This window comes from Podarcis tiliguerta (genome assembly GCF_965153285.1).
Source record: "Podarcis tiliguerta genome assembly, chromosome: 9".
Taxonomy (NCBI): Eukaryota; Metazoa; Chordata; class Lepidosauria; order Squamata; family Lacertidae; genus Podarcis; species Podarcis tiliguerta.
The window spans coordinates 9,370,481-9,382,511 of NC_139542.1; the positions used below are offsets into that span (position 1 = coordinate 9,370,481).

At 44.8% G+C, this 12,031-nt stretch overlaps 1 protein-coding gene and 1 long non-coding RNA gene across 10 annotated transcripts in view; both read right to left on the bottom strand.

Annotated features, from left to right (window-relative positions):
• LOC310657754 overlaps positions 1-12,031 on the bottom strand; it is a 197,638-nt gene that overhangs the window by 59,565 nt on the left and 126,042 nt on the right. The gene's annotated exons all lie outside the window — the stretch shown is intronic.
• SLC4A4 (solute carrier family 4 member 4) overlaps positions 1-12,031 on the bottom strand; it is a 190,775-nt gene that overhangs the window by 55,750 nt on the left and 122,994 nt on the right. For 6 of the 9 annotated variants that reach the window (XM_083398253.1, XM_083398254.1, XM_083398250.1 and 3 more), the window contains one exon: positions 6,920-6,996. In XM_083398253.1, coding sequence (XP_083254379.1) covers positions 6,920-6,996 — 77 coding nt within the window. Of the gene's footprint in view, positions 1-6,919; positions 6,997-8,318; positions 8,415-12,031 lie in introns of all 9 variants that reach the window. The other 3 variants (XM_083398249.1, XM_083398246.1, XM_083398247.1) reach the window with 1 other exon arrangement.

Here is a 12,031-nt window from a genome sequence, read left to right on the forward strand (position 1 = left end):
AGTCCTGCCTCTGTTAGTTGCTGTGATGTGTTCTCTTAAGACATTTTGCCAACAGCTTAAAAATGCTAACAGGGTTAGCTCCTTATCTTTCTATCCGCTGTTACTTCTTTCCTTCCATTCCCACTTAAAGCAGACAATACCAGTCGGTGGTGAAAAGGCTGCTCTGAAGAAGAGATCTGTGAAAGTCAAAAGCTTGCACGCACACACGGACACAGCCCCCCAAAAATGTTGACTCAATATGCATCGATTGGGATTTTATGAAATTCACCCAGTGTCCAAATATACCATGCACCTCTGGGTGCATGTTTGCAGTAATAGCATAACACAGATAATGAAAGATTGGGGGGGGGGTTGAATTAAGACAAGTTTGTTACAATTTATACCTACAAGCAAAACAGGCAACTCTGACATGGTGAAGGAACTAGGATGGCAAGCAGACCAGGGCAATTAAGGAATATCAAAAGCACTGGGGTTTCCCCTGCTTGAATACCTTTAGAGACAAAAGCATTTCCCTCCAATCTACCCCAGCTAAAAGTGTGTATTACTACAACAATATCATTCCAGATTAACTTTTATAGTTTCTACCCCAAAAAATCCTGGGAATTTTATTTTGTGAGGATTCTCTGTTGGAGACTGCTATGCTCGCCTCTCAGAGCTACAATTCTCAGAGTGCCCAGGGCAAAGGAAACAGCTGTTTGTCTGATAAGAACATACGAAGAGCTTTGCCCCTTAAAGTGGACTTAAAAGCCTAAACTGAGCCTATAGCGGACTTGAACTGAAAGGTAAGAGTGGATGTTTACTCTGTGATGGGTGCTCCTCGCGCATCCAAGTTCTTTGCAGCATCCACAAGACATCGCTGGAATCAGAATGCCAATTCCATTTCTCACTGCCCCTTCTAATCCAGAGTTACCCTTCCACAGATAATCCAATACATTACACCATGGGTAGGCAAACTAAGGCCCGGGGGCTGGATCCAGCCCAATCGCCTTCTAAATCTAGCCCACGGACGGTCCGGGAATCAACGTGTTTTTACATGAGTAGAATGTGTGCTTTTATTTAAAATGCGTCTCTGGGTTATTTGTGGGGCATAGGAATTCATTCATCCCCCCCCCCAAACTATAGTCGCGCCCCCCCCCAAGGTCTGAGGGACAGTGGACCAGCCCCCTGCTGAAAAAGGTTGCTGACCCCTGCATTACACACACACGAAAATACTGTTCCCAATGGTGTGTTTGCAGATTTGGGGGGAAGATGGGTGCTAAGCTGCTGAACACAAAGCCTTGTGACTCTCCGTGGAGGGGAATTAGCTCCAGTGGTAGACCACTCACTTAGCATGAACCATCAGGAATGCTTAATGGAGCCTTCCCCACTCTTCCTTTTTCGGGTGGAGATGACTTATGTGCTTAGCAATAAAGCACATGGTATGCATAGATTCTCCTGGCCCCTGACATTATAAGTTAACATGGTCAGTTAGAAGGGGGTGTAGAAGCACAGAATTGTAGAACTGGAAGGGAGCATGATCTAGTCCAACCCCCGGCAAGGCAGGAAACCTAGCTGAAGCGTCCATGACAGATGTGATTTGAGACTTTTCTCTGCCTGGCGTACTGGAGAGTTTCTGCAAGTCAGTGTAGACAACACTGGGCTAGATGGCTAATAGTGTGACTTGGCAACAGGCAGCTTTCTATATCCCTCCTCCTCTCCATCCCAGTAACATCTAGCAATACAAACATAGCATTGTAACTTCACTCTGCTGTGAATTCCCCCATGCCTAGAGGAGCTGCTGCTTTTGATGACTGGCAGATGCATTCAGTGTGGAAGCACCTGGAGACTCCCAATCTTAAATGGCCACAAAGTGAGTGGGCATTACACTTGGCTTCTTCTCAGACCAGAAAACGGGACATTTTCTGTAGATCTCTGGCCCCCCACTTTTATTTCATTTGGGTGTTAAGGAGTTACTGTGCGTGTTTGAGAGGAGTGGGATCTGTTGCTACGTCTGTGCTGCTTTAAGGGTAAAGGTAAAGGGGACCCCTGACCATTAGGTCCACTCATAGCCGACTCTGGGGTTGCGGCGCTCATCTTGCTTTATTGGCCGAGGGAGCCAGCGTACACTTCCGGGTCATGTGGCCAGCATGACTAAGCCGCTTCTGGTGAACCAGTGCCGCACACGGAAATACCGTTTACCTTCCTGCTGGAGCAGTACCTATTTATCTACTTGTACTTTGACGTGCTTTCGAACTGCTAAGTTGGCAGGAGCTGGGACCGAGCGACGGGAGCTCACCCCATCGCAGGGATCTGAACCGTCGACCTTCTGATCGGCAAGTCCTAGGCTCTGTGGTTTAACCCACAGCGCCACCTGCGTCCCTGCTTTAGTGCTGCTTTAGTAAGACTTTCAACTTGCTTTCTACTTTTAAGCTACAGTCTTCTAGACGCAGCAGACTGTAAAATTCAAATAAGTTGGTTAAAAAAAACAACCCAACAACAAGATCAAGTAGCTGCCTGCTCTTTATTATCTTTTATGTCAAGTATGAGGACAAGGGGAGCCTTGAGGCAGGTTAGGTGGCTCAGGAAGAGCTCCTGAGGTCATGGGGCTGCTGAGGAAAGAGGCATGCAGAGCTTCCAAGTCACGCTATGAGCAGCGCATGCAGAAAACACAGCAGCCTACCATATAGTATACAACCAGGCCTGGATCTGAACAGAAGAGAAACCAAGGCAAGGGTTGCAGGGACCTGTATCTCTCCTATCATGAACTCACCATTGTTATGGCTTGGCGCCAAAGGCATTACTCAGCTCTGCTCCGAAATATCCAGTGTATCAGAAGAGCTGGAGGTGGGGTGGAAATCCCAGATATCTAACCACCTGGCTTCCTAGGAATTTGATGCAGGCACCGAGGAATGTGAAGAATTTGGAACGTCCAAGCTATAATTCATAGGCAGCTCTATGGAAATTTCACAGCTGCACCCTGCGTTCCGTTCCCTCTTTCTTTCCCTCTGCTTTCTCTACTGTCCCTTTTACACCTGACACTCTTAGTGCAGAGATCTGACAGCATATCTTCTGAAATTTAGCTGGCGACCTGTAAACTGGCTTCCCTTCAAACAGGTGTCAAAGCAAAACATTGCGCTCTCCCTCCTACACCGGAGTCCTCTCTGGGTCTGCCTTCCTCAACTTGGTGCCCTCCGCTGAGGTGGGGCAAGGCTGGTCTAGGGTGAATCCAGGTCACCGTGGCAATCAGATACGGTAATTAGGATAGTCCCAGCAATGGGAAAGGTTAAACAATCGCCAGCACAGACAGAAGAAAGAAAAGACAGGCTGCAATTGGCCCTTACACAATCCATCAATGCACTGAGCTCCGAGAAGCAGGAAGTCCTGGAAACATCTCTAGCAGAACCAAGCATGGGGTACATCCCCCCTCCATCTAGGCCAACTTCTTTTAAACTTTAGAATTAGCTTTGGCCAGCAGCAGAGGAATGGAGGGAGAGGGAGAGAGAGACTTTACTGTTGATATGGAAACACAGGAGTCAGGGAAGTGCTGCAAACACTGGGGACAAGGGTTTTTTGTGTAAATCATCAAATCAATGGTCCAGCTGGCTACACTCATCTGAACACATTATGCATCTTAAGCATGCACTTTTCCCCAAAGGCAGGGGAACCCACTTCCCTTCAACGTGCTCTGAGCGCATTTGTAAACATCCGTGCATATTCTCCTGCGGTTTCTATATGGAACTGCATGGAGCTGAGTAGCAAGCGCAGCCCCCAATGCTGCTTAACCCAAAGTTTATTTAACTTGCATGCATTTAAAATGCAAGCTGGTGTGAGGAGGAGGAGGGATTGGGGGGGGGAGAGAAAGGTCCTTGAGATTCATCGTCCATAAGGGCTTGCCAAGGACATTTAAACAAAGCACAGAGAACTGAAAGATTTCTGCAGGGTTCTGGGAACAGCGACACCATTAAGGGAGGGTGAAAGCACTTGGAACCCGGTTTCCTGTGGAGCCGTCGCATAATCCCCAAACAGGAGGGAGTTAAGAAATAAATTTGGGGTCTTTTATGTTAGGAGATACTAGAGTCTGCTTCTGTTTTCAAACAAAACCAGATGAGGGACATTTTTAAAAAGCAGGGGTCCTATCACACGAGCCTTCTCCAGCGTGTGGACCCACATGCATGCATGCATACACACACACACATGGCTATTGCCCTCACTGGCTTGTATCCAGCACTGTTGTAGCACCAACAGACACCCAGTTAGGCAACTGGACTGCCCAAGGCAACAAAAATGCATCTCCAGCAACTTCCAAACGGCTTTGGGTGCTTTTTAAATAAATAAATAAATAAGGCCCTACTGGAACACAGATTAACTTGAGTCCTGGTTACTGTCTTACCATACTGCTGACTGTAACATTCTCATTTATGACATTGCATAACTGAGTCCACTATTCTGATAGCACACACTTGCAGGTTGTTCACACTAGACATCCCAGGGTCACTAAAAGAAATGGAAACGCTATTTTCTGGACATGAGCAAAGCGGCTGAACCCATAAACTGAAAACATGGTCAGGGTAGATTGATTCAGTAACGGGGAGTTAAAAAATCAGTGAGAGAAACGCTTGTCTAAAACCAGTAATATAAATCAGCTATCCCATTGTTTAACTTATACAGTTCCTGAATTCTAACTGGCTGCCAGAAATCACGTTGGCCTGCGGTGAAACAGAATTTTTGTAGAACCTAAGTTCAGCTGACACGGAATACACAAACCTTTTGGAACATGGAATCATCTGCTTGGAGACAAAGTAGGCAATTTGAAATTACCGTATTTTTCGCTCTATAAGACGCACCAGACCACAAAACGCACCTAGTTTTTGGAGGAGGAAAACAAGAAAAAAAAATATTCTGAATCTCAGAAGCCAGAACAGCAAGAGGGATCGCTGTGCAGTGAAAGCAGCGATCCCTCTTGCTTTTCTGGCTTCTGGGATAGCTGTGCAGCCTGCATTCGCTCCATAAGGCACGCACACATTTCCCCTTACTTTTTAGGAGGGAAAAAGTGAGTCTTATAGAGCAAAAAATACGGTATTTATTTTTACTCTCTGTGTACATGTGTGAGGGCACCAAGCAAGACCACTTACTAGATGACCAAATTTATGGAGCGATACCTAATGCCATACAAGTATAGTTCTGCTCATGCAACAGGTCTTTCCCCATCCTGTCCTCTCCCATCATGCACCCTGAGTCTTTTCTGGATGGTCCCACAAACCTACAGAGAAAAATTTGAGGGCGTGGAGGGCAGAGGGCTGCAGAGAAGAGAAGTGGAGAGCTCCATTGCACAACTTAAAATATTCTGTGCAGTTGAAAGAGCAATGATGGATTGAGCAAAACAGGGTTTCTAGATGAGCTGGGAAGTAAGCACAGAGTATATTTAACTGCCACTATATAGACGAGTGCTGCGTGGACCTAATCCCCTCCTCTCTGCAGTCAATGGGATTTAAATGATTTAACGTGAAGTGAATGGTGACCTCAGTGTCCGTTCTCTTTGGCTGACTGTCATAAATAGCCATAACTTCCTACAATGAAACATGACCTATTAGGGTAGGTCAGATGAGTGTCTTTCCTCAGTTTTATCGCTTTCTCTGTTTGAGGAAGGATGGGTTTCCATCCTGATGCAAATAAGGTCGTCATGGGCATAAGGATAATAATAAGGCAAATAAAAACAATAAGGAAACTTCAGTATATCAGCACATACTACCCCACCCTCTAGCCTCCGGTGGACAAAAAAAACAAAACAAAACAAGAGAGTGATACAGCTCTCCGATTTTTCGATATTTATTTTCTGAACAGAATGGCATTTCAAAACAAAGCCTTGAGGATTGTCAAACTTGTAGGAAGCACAGCAAACTAATGAATGCAAGCCAGTCAGCTGTCATGGGAAAGACAAAGGTCTTTTCATCTACCTCAAGATGCCACTAAATAATGTATTATTCCCTTGCTGCACTTAGATTGACTTCTCTCCCTTTCTCTTTCTCTTTCTCTTTCTCTTTCTCTCTCTCTCTCTCTATATATATATATAAAAGCACACACATATCACCTGAATCTGTCTGGTGTGAGACAGAATTTGAAGGATCAGCACGATCAAATTGACACCCTCATCCACCCACCCCATCAAAATTATTTCTTTGTCAAATTATGAGATTAACAAAACCATTTTGCGGTACTTCAGCTCACTAGGATCTTGCTAAGTGTGTGTGTGTGTGTGTGTGTGTGTGTGTGTTTGTGTGTGTGTTGGGATGGATGGGAGGAATTGGTGTTGAACTTGGGATAGGAGTCCTCAGAGCTCTGGGGTGGAGGGCTCCAAGTTGTCAAATGCTGGTGTAACATACAACAAAAACCTACAGCTGATTACGCACACATAAACAAAACAGGCCAATTGAACGTTTCCATCATTTGGTAAACCTTGTTTATCTTCACCCAAGCTTTGTTCTTGCTCCTTGTCTTAGTTAAGGATGAATTTTTCTAAAGCGATTGATAATTAAGAAGTTTGAATGCAAGCAAGAGTATGAGGGAAGGGCGGCAGTGGGGAATGAATTTAGACCTGCCACACCACTTGCATTTAACCTCCTTATGTGAAAGATAGAGGAAAAATTCTAGAAATTAAGAGCTTTATTCTCCAACAGAAAAAGGGCAGGCAGGCTTGCTTTGGCCTATTGAAAAGCTGAAAGAATTCTGCAGGACCTCTTGGGCAAAGTGATAAACCACCAAGTCAGGAGCCTCCAACTCAACACTGGCAATAAGACGATAGCCTCTTAAAACAGCCAGTGCTTTAAAAATTGCAACTGCTCACGTTTTCCCTTCATCTTAAAGTGCTCATCTCCTCCTGAGCATCACATTCTTTCCCGGTACATCTTTGCAAGGAAATGATGATCAGGAATTCCAGGCTTACCTGCTCTTTGTCAGGTTTGTCAGAGATGTCGTTCAAACTAGAGGAAGTCAGGTTTCTGTGCGTCATGGCTGGGCTGCCTGCAAGAACAAGACCAAGGTCTGTTAAAACACCGTTTGCTAAGGGACACACAGAGACTCGGGCCACAGCAATACCCGAGCTAGGCAGTTTGCCAATTACATGAAGGGTGGTTGAAAGCTCAATATAAGACGGCTGCTATCTGCTAAAGCAAGTACCAACACCAAGCAATGGCAGAATACATGTATATATGGCAGTCTCTTTTACCCTCAACAATTTCATTTGGAGAAATTCTTGATTCTCCCCACTTAACTCAATAGGAGACTTCACTAACATGCAAAAGGTTATGTTTTCAGAGGCCTTGATCAGAAAACTTTGAACTTTTATGTACATCTAAACCAAAAGTTGACAGAAAGAAGGGGTGAAAGATTTGCTCACTCTACTAACTGAAAATGATGCAAGAAGCAGCATGTTGACTGAGCTACAGATTTAGGATCAACATGAGGGTAAAACAAAAACATCCTGATTTGGTTAGCTGGGGGCACATAATAATCCCATGGAGGTTCCCTTCATCTTCAGCTTGTTTTTGCCTCTGAGTCACATAAAGAACATGCAAAATAAATAAGAGGGTAAAATCAATTACAGAGCTTGTGCATGTAGTGCTTCCATGTTGGGTTGAGATATGGTCCAAACCTCTATTCAGGCACGACTTGATAGAATTAACAAGTCACTAGGCAACTTCCTTAATCACTGCATTAGTGAGGGAAGTTGAATTGTAACTCTCCATATGTGATAAACCTTCACCACCACTGCAAGGTAATTATCAGGTCATGTACACAAGGAGGCCTGGTGAGTTCAATTCAGTAGCATCATGGAAATCAGGTCCTACACCCCAACTTTGCAGCTGTCCTGCACTGAACCGACCTAGATACGACGTCAAACAGATGGTTTGGGGCCAGGCTACAGCCAAGGGCAGTTCTACCTGAACATCTAGTTCTGGGTCCTTGAGGTCAGCGAGTTTAGAGAGCAGTGGACTTAAGACTGGCTTGTAGCAACCATGTGGTATGGCTCTGTTGACCAAACTAAACTAGAAGGATGGTTTTGGGGTACTTAGTCTGCCTGCCAGTCACAGGGCATGTTGTTGCATTCCCCTTTCCTTGAAGTCTGCAGTAGCAGAAGCATCTTAGCTCATAGAGTTTCTGGTTCAAGGATAGGGTCAGTTTTCCCCCAGGCAAAGATGTGTTTTGGAGCTTTAATTCCTTGGAAGCCCACCGTTTTTGCATGCCGTCGTCATCTCCAGACTGATCCCCCGACACACAACCACACCCCCTTCATGCACACCATTTCCCTGGAAGGTGCAAATCCCTTCCCGCCATCCACTTACTTAGCCATCCCACGCTGGGGCTGCGCTGCACCCGGATTTCATCATCCAACGTGCGGGTTGCTAGGCAGGGCACAGAACTCTCAAGCGGGCTGCGGGCTTTAGAGTCGCAAGCAGGAAGAAGAGCACGCATTTGAGAGCAGCAGCAAGGAGGAAGAGGAGGAGGAGGAAGACAGTAGAGTTAAGGCAGAGGAGAAAGAGAAAGGCCAAAGCAGCTGCAGAAGCAAGAGAGTTAAGACAGAAAAGCATTCAGACACTCGTGTTAACACGCCACAGAGAGCTACGCACATCCGCAGGTCAATTAGAGACCGTTCCAACACCAGATTTTGCCGTGTACTTGTAAAAAGCGTGGCACTGAGTGCATTTTCAGTGTTTTGTAATATTTGCCCTTTTGCAACCCTCAAACGTGAAGGACGTCTGTATATACAGATATTAAATATTCAAAATAAAAGGAGAAAGAGGAAATGGCAAGGTACAAACACATAACTGCCACAACTTACTCAGATTCAATCCAGGAAACTAGTTCGAAATCGTGGGGATTTGGCCTTCGACTGGGTGGCTCATTCATACAACTGGTTTCCCCCCCCTCACTAATGAAGATCTGGAAGCTAACCTCTGGGAACGAGCCCTAGGCTGAAAAATATTACCTCTGAGTGACAGTACTGTATTTTATCCTAGCAATCAAACAGAAGCATGCTGGCTGGAGATGATGTGAGTTGATACCTGAGCACTGCAGGTTAAATGCTCACTTATGGCAGCGTCTGTTTGTTGATCTATGTAGAGATGTAAGGACATTAAGCAAGATCACTCACTTGTAGCTGAAATAGTAGTTTGTGGGAGAAATAGTGTTTTTCCATGACATTGGAATTGAATGTCCGAGTGTAAATATTCCTAGTTTGCCCAATAATGAATGTATTGCATGGGCTGCAATGTCCTATTTTGCCACCAATGGATTCAAGTTACAAGAAAGGAGATTCCAACTAAACATCAGGAAGAACTTTCTGACAGTAAGAGATGTTCGACAGTGGAATGGACTCCCTTAGGGGGTTGTGAACTTTCCATCCCTGGAGGTTTTTAAGCAGAGGTTGGATGACCAGCCATCTGTCGTGGATGCTTTAGCTGAGATTCTTGGACTATATGACTCTTGGGGTCCCTCCAACTCTGGTATTCTGTGAATGGGATTCCTTCTGAACACCTACGTCCAATGAATAGGTTGTCGGATGCTTCTGTGGCTTAACGCTTTGTAAATAACCACGGCAAATTCTGCAACCAAAGGTCGTAACAGCTGGCCAAAACTTTTGCTGTCACTGGTTTGTAACCCGCAACCTGACAACGGTACCCAGAAAACATCTGAAGAATTTAGAAAGAAAGCAGTTTCTTTGGCTGTTACTCACAGCCAACATGCACAACAATGGGGGGGGGGGTATTCCATTTTGTAACACTCCAAATGACGTGCCAGTGATTTGCATCACCTGGAGAAACGTCTCTTCTTTCGCACACCCATCCTCTTCTGTTCCTCTTTCTACTCTCATTATTTCTAAACTCTGCTGATGCATTATTCAGCTACTTAGAATAACCTGAATGACACTTAAAGGAATAAAACCCCATTGTTCTGTCCAACAACACGCCTTATTGTCAACTGCTGCCTCAATGCATTTTTAACAACTTTCAGTTTGAATAAGTAATTGTGATGAATAAATGATAAATTCTATGTTTCCAAACTATTGTTTTATCCTAAAGGGTAGCAGTGAGATCAAAAATAATTTCTAGCATGGCCACTAGCTCAACTTTTAAGGCATTTCTCTTTGAATCAATATTTGGGAGGAAAGTCCTTAGGTCAATAGCTCAAGCTGTTGGCTTCTGACTGAACTACACCAACCCAAAGCCCTGCTCTGTTCAGCTGCCATACCATAGCCCAGTGTTTCTCAAACTTGAGTCTCCAGGTATTGTTGAACTATAGCTCCCATCATCCCTTACCATTGATCCTGCCAGCCAGGGATGATGGGAGTTGTCATCCAACAACAGCTGGAGATCCAGGTTTGAGAAACACTACCATGGCCAATACAGAAGACCCATAGGGCCAGTCATGTCCCAAAGGACTATGATGCCTGAGTCCACAGTACCTCACTAGTTCTGTTCCCAGACCCTCAGATTCTTGGTTCAAGGCTCACCAGAGTCTCAGCAAGCCTTTTCTGAATTATCTCAGCCTCTCCTTGCTAGCAGCTGTTCTACCAGTGCTACTGAGCATGCCCACGTAATTCAACGAGCCGGTTCACATGTAACACTAAACCATGGTTTAGCTGCACTGGGTGCACAAGCTAGAACCAGCCTGAGCAAAGTCTTGAGTTTCTGCATTCCCCTCTCCTCCTCCTGTGCGGCCAGAATTTGGTTTCACTTTCCACTAATCCTGAGTTGTTGTTACATACTAAATAAGAAACTGAAGGGTTGTTGAAATCAGCAAAACACAGGTATTGTGGTCTGTTTGTTTAGAAAAGGACTAGAGTTTGTTTTAAACCTCAGTCTCTGGTTCATACAGAACAAGCAGCCAACATTATTTTAAAATAAATCTAAACATCAGAATATTCTTCTACTCGTCATTCCACACAGGAGAAGCTTGTTGCCATATTTCAAACAGTGAAAAGTTTGTTGCTCAAAATCGCAGAGAAAAATGCCATTTTTGAGCCAACACGGGCTGCCAAACGTCTAGGTTTTCCCAGGCATTTTACTGATTTCCACCCAGACACTGTAAGAGACAGCAGCATTCCGGATATGTCCGGGAAATTCCGGACGTATGGCAACCCTAGGTTTATTCTAGCTTGTGCATGTAACACTAAACCATGGTGAGAACCAGCCCAATGAAAGTCCCACTTGAGTAAAAATACCCTCAAACCAAAATCTAAATGCTCATTCAAGCAGTTCTTTAAATCTTCTCCCTCACCAAATCCCTGCCACGTCAATTCCCTCGCTCCCCTCCCATCTTGTTCATCTGCTTACAGCACCAAGTTTATTGTTTGCACTATAGCAAACAAAAGCACCAAGGAAAAGATCTGCGGGAAATAAGGAGCATGCAGAAATATGCAGTATATGCAAAGCAGCCTGGAACCAAACACAAGGATTGGCAAAGAGCAGCATTTGGAGATGGACCCAGTTCTCGAACATTTGCATTGAAATACTTTCTTAACAAATAAAATATTCTACAGTCTATGGGGTCTAAAGGACAAAAAGATGGGGTTTGGGATGTGTGGAATGCAGAATCCAGCTTCTGCTATGGACTCGCTGTGGCAAGCAACTTTCTCCCAGACCTCAGCTTCCCAACAGGGAAGTGGGAACAACTTAGAGAATGAATTCCTCCACATGAATCTGCCAATGACATAATTCGCACGTCACGCTAAGCCAAACTATAGCTTAGCGTAACTGCACTAAGAGAGGAAACTATGACCACTGCAGTCCTCTCCCAGTCCTGCTGCTGCCATGGTACCTGGAGCTAAGCTTAACATGTTATCTGGACCCAGGCTCATGGTTTGTCTCGCTTCAGATAAACCATAAGTTATTTAATTTCCCATCCTTCCCCATTAGGGCTGCTCCGGATAGCATTGCAGCAAGTTGGCTTCTGAAACAGTTGAATGTAGGACTCTATGAACACAGCCCTTGCTAAAGATGCTACTTATTTACATTAATAAGAAAAAAATTAGCAGAAGCACTTATCATTGGACAGA